The sequence below is a fragment of the Rhamphochromis sp. 'chilingali' genome (assembly GCF_963969265.1).
Source record: "Rhamphochromis sp. 'chilingali' genome assembly, chromosome: 20".
Classification (NCBI taxonomy): domain Eukaryota; kingdom Metazoa; phylum Chordata; class Actinopteri; order Cichliformes; family Cichlidae; genus Rhamphochromis; species Rhamphochromis sp. 'chilingali'.
The window spans coordinates 30,614,563-30,626,145 of NC_137947.1; the positions used below are offsets into that span (position 1 = coordinate 30,614,563).

Sequence of the window (11,583 nt, forward strand, 5' to 3'; positions counted from 1 at the left end):
AAGAAGTTGCCCCCCCCCAAAAAAAAGTGTAGTCCTACCAATTTAACCATGGACAGAAACATAAATAACAGCATTTTATACCACAATAAATTGTTTAATGTCTCAATTGAAAACATTAACTATTCATCTTGCTTCTCCTCTTTTTCTTCTTTCCTAAGAGTTTCAGTTCCAAAATAATCCTGCAGTTTTAAGAAAACCTGAACAAAAGTTGTATGGAAATGTGGAACTTGGTTGAGAATGGCGTGCTATGACTATTGGCTGCAGCCCTGTGACAGACTGGCGACCTGTCCAGAGTGTACCCTGTCTCTTGTCCTGTGCTAGCGGGGATAGGCTCCAGCCCCCCCGCGACCCTGACAGGGATAAGCGAAGAGGATGGATGGACTATTGGCAGCGATTTATTGTACAGTTTTTACCAAACCTGTAAACCCGTGATATACTTTCCTCTTCCACACTTTTAAATGACTTGTAAATTGTCTCAAAGTGTGTAAAACCTTTCTCAGACTTACTTTATATCCCAGAAATGTTGAGAAAAGTTTCATCAGATCACAAAGATTTTTCACTTTTGGTCTTCTTGATATTCACAGAAAAAGTGATTCCCCCGAGCACTCTGAGTGACAGAGAGTCATCCACTGGAGTTAAAGCTTCCTGATTGTCTCACTCTTTACACCGATCATTTGAATGTATCCACTACACACCCAGTGAGACACATTATGTCAGATTTTCTTTGTTATTGCTTATCTGGACCTTTCAAACAATCGACACAGTCATTACTGTTAAACAGCAACAATCTTACTACATGTAAAAATCATTCAAAGTGTTGATTTTAGCTTCTGATGGCTCCTCGTTGCTCTCACTGACTGAAATTTCTTTGTCAGTGTGTCAGCGAGTGTTAAATATTCAAATAATATGTAATGAATGCTTGTGAGTTAATTATAGATGCAAAAAAATAGAGTGCTTACTGTCTACTGTTCTCTAACTCATCTACTTTGCTTATTTACTTAATTGTGTTTGGAACCGTAAATGCAGTTTTTTCCTATTAGTTTATACATCTTATCCTTCAACACAGATTTGTAACGTCTCCTAATGCATATTTTTGGAAGCACGCGATCTCTCTGCCCCCAATAAAAACACACCATAGTTTTTAAAAAAAGAAAAATCCTGGAAACACCCTCTGCTGTGACCCACTGGGACCAGTGATGTGTCTGTTCTCTGCTGGACTGTCTGCTGCCCTCATTTCTCTGCTGTCCCTCCCTCCTCCCCCTCCCAGATATATTTAAGGCTGATCACTTCAGCGGTGCAGTCGGTGCTAACCCTCTGAGCTGTCAACAGACCCGTCGGCTTCGGATCCTGAAACTTTCCACCATGCGGTCTCTGCTGGAGAGCAGCTGGAGGAAGTTTGGACCCGCTGGCCGGGACTCTCTAGACTGGTCATCCGGACCCTCGGCTCTGCCTTCTACTGACAGACAGGCACCGGTGAGTTCGCGCAGACGTCGATGATTTTATTTTTATTATTAAACATGCTGTCAGTGGTTTTTTTTCATCAGTTCATAATTTAATCTGAAAATATGTCATTTGAAAAATTAAATGCAGTGACACAAATGTGAGCGTCCACGTAATAAAATTAAATATTAATAATTGTCGAACTGATGGAGAGATGTTACAAAGCTTGCACAACAAAAACGTGTCACTTCAAAGATTCTCTGCAGAGTTATACTTCTAGCTTTTAGAAATGTTACTTATATGAAGCTATGAAGACACGATTCTTGGCATTCGATGAGACGGCAGAAATAAAATTTTGCATTGATACTTGAATCCAGTTTTATTTCATTAGTTTTATCTGATCTTAATGTGTTTTTAATCACACTGCCTAAAATCCAGATTGGAAAAAATGCAGATGTGTAGAACTGGAAGACATCCTTTAAAGACTTCTTTCAGTTACTTTCCAACAACAATATGTAACAACATCAGCTTTACTTCAATAAATTTTGGATGTTTTAACATTTATTTAACAACAAGTCATTTATTAAAACTGCTGTCTGGCAGAGGCGGAGCCAGACATTTGAAACACCCGGGGCTTAGCCCTAAAGGGTAGTATGCATGTGGGATTTTTTTTTTTTTTTTTTTTTGGGGGGGGGGGGGTAGAAATGACTGAAAGATTAATAGGCTCTTTTTTGACTTTTGTTCAAAAAAGAATGACTTCATATAGGGAAAAATATTTATCACATGTGCAAGACACCTTAAACTAGTTTTTTAATTAAGCAGCAAGGCAGAACAAGGTCAGGGCTGTATCAAGACACGAGGACTAAACCCCAATTCAACCAGACCAGGAACTGATCCAGAATTAAAACAGGACTACAACAGTTCAAAACCAGGACTACTGAGGACTTAACCAAGACAGAACCAGAATCAGAACTAGATGATAGTAGCACTAAAAATCATCATAGACCTGCACTACACTTATTTTTTTAATTCTACCAAAGTACAATATTTAGATTGAGAAAAGTTTATATAATTATTTATCCTTGTTGTGCAAACAAGCCTGCAAAACATAATAAATATAGAATTTGAAAAATAACAAACCTAAAAAGAAACACTAGGTACGAGATACATGAGGACCTATGATACAGTTATACTTTTGGTAAACAACCATTTGACTAACATGTGTGTCTCACCTGCTCTTGTTCATCTCTGTTCTGTCCTCATTCTCCATCTCCCTCTCTGTTCCTCCCTCTCTGTTCCTCTCTCTCCCTCTTTGTTCCTCTCTCTCCCTCTCTGTTCCTCTCTCTCCCTCTCTGTTCCTCTCTCTCCCTCCCTCTCTGTTCCTCTCTCTCCCTCCCTCTCTGTTCCTCTCTCTCCCTCCCTCTCTGTTCCTCTCTCTCCCTCTCTGTTCCTCTCTCTCCCTCTCTGTTCCTCTCTCTCCCTCTGTGTGCTGACAATCATCAAATATACAGTTGAAACCAGATATTTACAAACTCTTCAGATCAAAACACAAACACTTTTTTAATTGTAAGATCAAATCAGACTAAATGTTTATTTTTTTAGATTGATAAATATAAAAAACATATTTGTTAACTTTGAGAGTAAAGAGAGAAACTATCTGTATTTCTTAATTGCAAATGGCACCAAATTGTATTCAAACTGAGCCACATTTATGGAGCTCCACAGTTCTTTTCCTGGTGTTTTGGTTGACATCTCTTGATTTTCCCATTTCAAAAAAACAGGCTCTGTGTTTTGCCTTATATGCATCCACAGCTGTGCCACCAATTTACTCACATGGACTCTACTAACCTATCAGAAGCTTCTTCAGCTCAGAATGGAATCGTCTGGAGTTTTCTTATTAATTAACAATAAACTTAGTGTACATGTACTCCTAAATTTGATGAAAGTGATAAAAAATAGACAGCTCTGTCTCTCTTTATTCTGACATTTAACTAATTCAAAATATATTTCAATATTTATCTAAAACAAAAGTTTACTCTAAATTGATGTTGTACAGTAAAAATGTTTTATGTTTTCTCCCTAAAGTGTAAATATCTGGTTACAAATGTGAATATCCTGCTGTGTACTGAAATCCCTCTTGTTTTGCATAGAAATATACTGAACAACATACAAAGCATAATATATAAAATAACATTTACCTGAGTTTTTTTCTTTGAAAGAAGCCTCGAATGTCCATTCTTATATTTCAGTACATAACTGAAACCGAATTAGTCGGGGAGGGTAAGAACTGAAAATATGAAATAAACACACGTAAGCTAAGACTCTCTAAAAAAAATAGCATTTGTTCGGATTTTCATTTCGCCATTTGTTGATTCACTTGAAGAGCAAGTAAAATAATATTGGTCAAGTGATCAGTTTCATATCAATCTTTCGTGATGCACCGTCATATTTACATTATTTGTACGGTACGAATGATTTGCTTTGGTACCTGCTCAAACTTAAGCTCTCCTTAGTATGGCTGGCTCCGTCTCTCCAACAGCGCACTCACGGGCAGCAGCTGCCCCGCCCCCTCGCTCAGTCGCTTAGTGCCTGAGCTTGGATCATACCAATATCAGGGGGGATTCACGCACAGTCGTAAATTCCCACAGTGTGCACTATGTGCTTCGAATATTGTGTGTACTTTTTGTTTTATACAGTTGTCAGCCAGGCATCTAACTATGAAAAAATTACACTCCAAAATACCCCGGGCTTCTGCCAAAACAACCCGGGCTTAAGCCCCGTAAGCCACCCCCCCGCTCCGCCCCTGCTGTCTGGTAAAAGACAACGTCTCCCATCTCATGTTTACTCTTCATTCTTAGCTTTTACAGTGCACATATGCTCCAAATAAAAATAACATCAGGAGGCGGTGTGCTCAGCCTCACAATACTTTTTTTTTTTTTTTTTTAAATGGACATTTTGGAATCACTATACAATACCATCAACTTCAGCAATTTGTCACTACATATATTTTTTTTCTATATTTAAACAACTAAAATATCCATACAAAAAGAATGAAAGAAGAAAGAAAAAAGAAGCAAAACAGGAAACAATAAATAAATAAATAAATAAAAGATACATAAGGAAAAAGAAAAATGAAAGAAAAAAATGTAGGGAGTGTGTTTTTGTTTCCATTAATATAACTAATATTTCCTCTAGTCTTCTAGTAGTTAACAAAGTCAAAATCTAGAGCCAAAGCAAAAACTGGCCTGCGTTTTCTATGTAGTCCATCCATTTCTTCCATCGTGATACCAACAGCTCCCTCTTGTAGTTCACATCTGCTGTCATTTTCTCCGTTCTGTAAATGTCCATTGTGATGTTCATACACATGTTCATAGTTGGGCTCTCTGAAGAAAGACATTTTTTTGTGATGGCTTTCTTGCCTGCTGCCAGTAAAATATTAAACAAGTATTTATCGTTCTTTGTCCATCCTTCTGGCATAAGTCCACCCTCACAATGCTACACATTCACATGTACAAAGAGGAGATCAGCAGAAGTTCGGCACGGACAGCTCCCTCTGCTGGACAAAGTTTTTATGGCGCCTAAATGACCTCTGTTAAATCTGTGACTTCTGCACTTTATATTCCTTAACTACTACTACTACTACTACTACTACTACTACTACTACTACTACTACTACTACTACTAATAATAATAATAATAATAATAATAATAATAATAATAATAATAATAATAACAACAACATCTTGTGTCTGACTCACAGAACCAGAGTTTTGATGAGGCCATCTTCAGCGGTGGATCAGTCACCTATATCGTCATAGCAAGCATCTCCTTCCTCGTCCTCTTCATTAGCATCCTCGGCTTCGTGGTCTGCCGCCGAAGGAGGGGCTTCAGCTTCAATGGAAAGCTGGGATTGGCTAACGTGATCGCCTTGGAGGACCTACAGGACCCAGAGAGGAACTGCGAGCTGCTGTCCTCCCTCCGCAGCAACAGAGGTCCACTTCCCAGCTCAAGCTCCGAGCAGGACGTGACAGACGGCGTATTCCTCATGGTCTATCTGCCCTCTCCGTATGAACAGACCCTCACCAGGATTGCCAGAGCTGCTAGCACAAGCAGCTCAAAAGATGCAGAGCTGCTCCCTCCAAGTCCAGGGCCAGAGGCACGCTGTGGAGATGATGAAGAAGGGATGATGATGGTGATGAATGACAGGAGGGCAATCATAGAAGAAGTCAAAGACTGAATCAAAACTGAAATTAAAAGAAGAGACCTAAGATGTGAATGAAAACACTTCCAGTTGAGGACATAGGAATCTAACATATTACTTACCAAGACTACATCCCAAATCACCCTATTAAGTATATTAAAAATAAAATAATACTACAAAAACAAATGAGCCAAGAAGAGCTTCTGGGCCCTGTGCTGCTGCATGAAGATCTTCTAAACTGGTTTTTATACTGAATAATGTGACTGGGATCCAGGAAACGGGCATCTCCAAACTTCCTTTGGATGACATCCTCAGTGATTTTTACCTTAATGGACAAATGTGCTAAATATTTATAACTCTGACACAGAATGGTTTTTTTTTCTTTGTTAACAAAGCCCTCTACGCCATAAGCACCAAGCACAGTTTAAAAAAGCCACACAGACTTGTACACAATATTCTTACCATTTACATCATTCCTCATACGTTAGTGTGATAATTTCTCCTGTTTGTACTTAACATTGTAAAAGTGTTCACGTGGATAACAAACATGCTATTTTTATTATTGTGTGTTTTACCTGTGACACAGCTGTAGGAGCCTTTAGACTTTAGTGAGCAGTAGTGGTAACAGGACAGTTTTATAATGCTGACATTTGTATTTATTTTTACTGTGTAATAATCACAAACAATAAAGTGAAGCGATCCCTGTGTCCCACTGTTTATTACTGTATCCTCCTCACAGGAATTTGTACAGATAGCAGACACACAGTTAGGTCCATAAATATTCTGACTTTTTTTTTCTGTCTAATTTTGGTTCTGTACGTTCCCACAGTGAATTTTAAATTTTAAATGAAACAACTCAGATGCAGTTGAAGTGCAGACTTCCAGCTTTAATTCAGTGGGCTGAACAAAAAGATTGCATTAAAAACTATTGAGGAACTAGAAGATTTGAACACATTCCCTTCATTTCAGCAGCTCAAAAGTAATTGGACAAATTAAATAACTGAAAGTAAAAAAATAAAAATACTTGGTCAAAATGCCTTCTGTCACATCATCAGTAAACACTAGTGTCTCAGTGCCACACCCAAGCCATCACACTGGCTCCACCATGCTGTTTTTGATCATATTGTGTTCCATGCCGGTTTTGTTGCCATCATTCTGGCATTCGTTGATCTTGGTGTCATGTGTGAAAAGAATATTTTTCCAGAACTGTTCTGTCTTATTTCGATTTTTTTTTCTATTGTTGAGGCTTATGAGTGGCTTGGACTTTGCAGTGAATCCTCTGTATTTACTTTTATGTAGTCTTCTCTTTATGGTAGACTTGGATATTGATATGGACGTTCCTTTTGTTTTGCTGAGTTCACAATGCTGTCTTGCTTTCTCAGGATGTACAAAAGTGTAGATTTTCATCATCATCATCATCATTGTTTATTTGTATAGCACTTTAAGAACACACCAGGCAGACCAAAGTGCTGAACAACACAGATCAAAAAAACTAACAAATTAAAAATACCATAAAATCATAAAAAAATTAAATAAATAAGAAAGGTGTCAGTTTCCTACAGAGTTAAAAGCCAGGGAATAAAAATAAGTTTTCAATATGGACTTAAAGACCTGCACTGATGATGCTTGTTTAATTCGGAGGGGAAGGTGATTCCAGAGCATCGGAGCTGGAATTGAAAACGCTCGGTCTCCTCTGCATTTCAGCTGCGACTTAGGGACCGACGGCAGCAGCTGCTCAGCTGAACGAAGCATGCGAGGAGGAACATGTGGCTTCGGTAAATCAGATAAGTAGACAGGAGCCAGACCATTTAAAGTTTTCAAAACCAATAAAAGGACTTTAAAACGAACCCTAAATTCAATGGGAAGCCAATGCAAGTGTTGTGGAAGTTTTCCATTTAAATAAAGCCTGCAGACGAGCGGTGAGCAGTAGCTAGCATTCTTTAATCAAAACACAAAGAACACTTTGAGTCATGGTCCAATTACTTTTGGTCCATTTAAAAGAGGACGGCACATTTTAAGGAGCTGAAACTCCTAAACCATTCATCCAGTTCGAGTGTGGACACCCTCAAATGAAAGCTGAGAGTCAACACAATATTTTCATGTCCGTTATATAAAAAACAAAACTTGTGTCACTGTGCAAACATATATGGACCTAACTGTCTTTGGTCCTAAGTTATGGGACTAAAAAGTGCCTGACATGGCCCAAATCAAGAACTGGGCTTGACAATAGGTCAGAATAAGGCTGTATCCCAATAAGGCCGCATTTTAAGGCCGATTACGTCACAGCGACGCGACGAAGCCTGTCCCAATTCAAAGGCTGCTCCATAGAAATGCAGGCCTCAAAGGCGTCTTTTACTTCCCTGAATTTTAAGGATGGCCCAACAAATCCCAGAATGCATAGCGCGGCGGTGGTGTTATTTAACCCCGATTTTTTTGTCCCCATGACAGAACAGAGAAAACCGACTCATAGTGTGTTAAAACATTTATATTTCTTTTTATTCAATCATCTTCCGGAAGAGAGAGACCCCTGCACAGCTCAAACGCCAGCTGCAAGAGCTCTAACATTAGAATCATAAACTGTGCCTCATATAGGTTTTATTTTGGTACGTTACACGTCACACAGTTTCAAACATGGCTTATATGGAAAGTTCCTCTGTTCTGTGTCTTATCTATTAATATATCTGTGCACTAAAACTTCCTGTTTTTCAGTCTGGCTGAGCACTTTGTGAGTCAAAAGTGGCCTTGCTCTACAAGCCTTCATTATTAAAGTACATAAAACAATATAATAGGAAAATAATGATACTAAGGATATTGATTTCATGACAGTGTGGATGATTTTGCGGGGAAAAAAACGGTGGAAAAGGGGCGCCCGAAGAGTAAACATGTGCAAATGTTTAATAACTTAGAACATTAAAACATTACTGTTGGTCACATGTCAGCAAAGTTATGTGACATTAGTGGCGTTTGTACTAACTTGGTTTTAAAGCCTTTAAAATATACGCCGTTCAATAGTTGACCTTAATCTTACAGAGAATGTGATGATTTCATGGATATTTAAAGTAAGCACTGAGACAAATTTAGTAATGCCAACATATTCAATATTTGTCTCTTATATATAATACATTTATATATACACAGTGTCAAATGAACCTTTCTTTGAGTGAAGATTTAAGGTGACAGGAAATATAAATAAATGCAGCTTGAATCTTTACTGAAGCTCAGTATTTGAAACAGTCATTCACTGCTGTAATAACTAATAATGATTGAAATTATAACTTTAATATTGGCCATATTATATTTACATTACCACAGTGAGATGACTTTAGTCTCATGAACAACATGAGCTAATTGTTATTTACTAGCTAATCTTAAATGACTGTTCAGCACAGAAATGAAGCCCAACAATCATGGTTCACAGTCCCGTGGTCTCAGCCTCGGATACTTATCAAATCGAAGCTCATGTAGAAACAAACAAACAAATGAACAAAAGATGTTCTCCTTCATTTCTCTCAAACAAAGCTGTATGAAACGTTTCCAGCTGTTAGTATCATGGTTGCTAGGCAACCTGGGCAAGCGCGACAGAGGCTAGACGGTCCCATTTCACAAGCCTCGCACTTCCGACCTTAGCGGTCTTTGAGTACGCGGCCCTTGTGGACCGTTAAGGCTGCAGACCCTGAATTGGGATACAGCCTTCGTGTTGTGTGGAATAGATGTGGCCCAAAGTCAAATCATGACTCACCTTGAGTCAGTGCGGTGGGTGTGGCCACTTATGGAGAAACATCTACTAATTAGATCCTGATCATTACTCAGGAGCTTTTTGAAGCATATACCGTGTCAACCTGTTTGCCATATGTCTGATAATGTTAGTTATACTGATTTAATTTGGCACTCTTCATCCCCTGACTTAAAATAAGAAGTAGACACACTGTTTTGCCTGAAATATTGACTCGCCCATCAAAATCATTGAGTTCAGGTGTTCCAATCACTTGCATGCCCACAGGTGTATAAAATCAAGCACCTAGGCATTCAGACTGCTTCTACAAACATTTGTGGAAGAATAGGTCACTCTCAGCAGCTCAGCATGAAAGTGGGAGGCCGTGTGAAATCACAGAGTGGGGTCAGCAGATACTGAGGCACAGTTTGCTAACTTTCACCTCCAAACTTCATGTGGCCATCGTATTAGCTCAAGAACAGTATAGAGATCATCATAGAATGGGCTTCATGGGAGAGCATGGATCCCATATCTATCTATTAAAAATGAGGACTTACAAATAAGCTTGAGATTTCCAGTTTATCAAATCCCACTGAGCAGTCCTTCCCTTTGTTGTGGAAGTTTTCCATTTAAATAAAGCCTGCAGACGAGCGGTGAGAGGTAGCTAACATTCTTTAATCAAAACACAAAGAACAGACAACCAAGTTGGTGGAGAGCCTGCATGACCGCGGGGCAGACGGTCAGCAGTCTCCTTGAGCCTAGCATGGCTCTCAGTTAAAGACCTTCAGGAACAAAAGGCAGTACACAGCTGTTTCGCACCTTAAGGTTCACACTCCCTTGCTACCTCCCAGAGTCCTCGAAGAGACAAAGGCTACGTTCACACTGCAGGTCTTAATGATAAATTCAGATTTTTTGATCAAATCCGATGTTTTTGTCTGCTTGTTCACACTACAAATAAAATGCGACAGCAAACGCGCTCTAGTGTGAACGCTCAAAGCGGCCGCATGCGCAAAAGAGGACGTCACACACAACGCGCTCTGTTTAGACCCAGAGCAACAGTATTGTTTGACTGATGGCCCTTAATATAAAGACTTTGGACTTTACGTTTCCCAATTTTTGCTTTAAGTTATTTTGTTATTTACATAATAATGTAAATAACCTAATAATGATCCTTATTGCCGTTTTAGAGGAGCTGTGCTTCAAAGGATAGCTGCAGATTTCTGTCAGAATCTGCAGATTATACAGAACAAATAAAATGTTCACGTTTCTCCAACGTTGTCTTCCCAACAGTTTCACTGACATCTACACTGGATGGACAGGAAGCGTTCACGATGTCTTCTCTGGCGCTGATAATTGCCGTCTGTCTTGTGTCAGGGACGTAAAAGACGGATTTAATGCAACATGACCATCAAACAGCAGTCGCTTTCTAAAACATCGGATATGTATCGGATTCAGTACCACATACGAAAGTGACCCAGATCGGATTTGAAAATATCGGATTTGTGCCGTTCACACTGTCACACCATGATCGGATATGGGTCGCATAGGGTCAAAAAAAAAAAAATCCGATTTGATGCGCTTTCGCCTGCAGTGTGAACGTAGCGAAAAGACTCTTCCTGTGGAGTTGTCTGCTTCCCCCAACTTCCTTACTAGACCTCCACCATTTGTCTTACTGTATGAGTGTGAGACATGTTAAAATCCAGTGGCACCAAAGCATTATACAATAAAATAATGTGATTAATACATAAATAAAATAAATTCCTATACACCTTTAAATCTAACCTCCCTTCTTCCCCTCCCGTCCTGTCTTTCTTTCTTAGCTTTCTCCATCTCTGAGTGAAGTTAGCTCTCTTACTTTTCTCTTTCTGTGAAATAAACAGCTGGACTTTGAGCTGCAACACACTGTGAGACAAACTGCACACAAACAGTTTGTGTGTTTGCTGATGTTTGTTGAGCTGATTTAAAAACGCTGCATTTGAAATTACCTGACAAAATGTTTTTACCTTTATGCTGCTCCTCTTCTGTAGAGCTAGCTAGATGCTGAGTGACCACAACCACAACCACAGCATATGAACAACAAAATTAATGGTCCTCCTTAACCCCTGACTATAGAGCTGTGAATTATCCATAAATGATATAGTTTCCTCTCTTTGTATGCCATAAAATGGACTGGTATACTGATAGATTTCCTTTCATGTGTTACAGTTTAAGCTCAAATCAGTACAGATAC

At 39.0% G+C, this 11,583-nt stretch overlaps 1 protein-coding gene across 1 annotated transcript; it reads left to right on the forward strand.

The window, feature by feature from the left end:
- Window positions 1–1,084: 1,084 nt before the first annotated feature.
- LOC308388290 (uncharacterized protein) lies at window positions 1,085–5,714 on the forward strand. The gene is made up of 2 exons (XM_080868904.1): window positions 1,085–1,473; window positions 5,201–5,714. The coding sequence occupies exons 1-2, from the start codon at window positions 1,363–1,365 to the stop codon at window positions 5,675–5,677; spliced, it is 588 nt and encodes a 195-aa protein (XP_080725030.1). The 5' UTR covers window positions 1,085–1,362; the 3' UTR covers window positions 5,678–5,714.
- Window positions 5,715–11,583: the final 5,869 nt, after the last annotated feature.

Bases quoted from the DNA above. Each gene is read 5' to 3' on its own strand.
- LOC308388290 (XM_080868904.1), top strand. From the start codon at position 1,363: ATGCGGTCTCTGCTGGAGAGCAGCTGGAGGAAGTTTGGACCCGCTGGC. The intron at 1,474-5,200 runs GTGAGTTCGCGC...TCTGACTCACAG, and splicing joins CTACTGACAGACAGGCACCG to AACCAGAGTTTTGATGAGGC.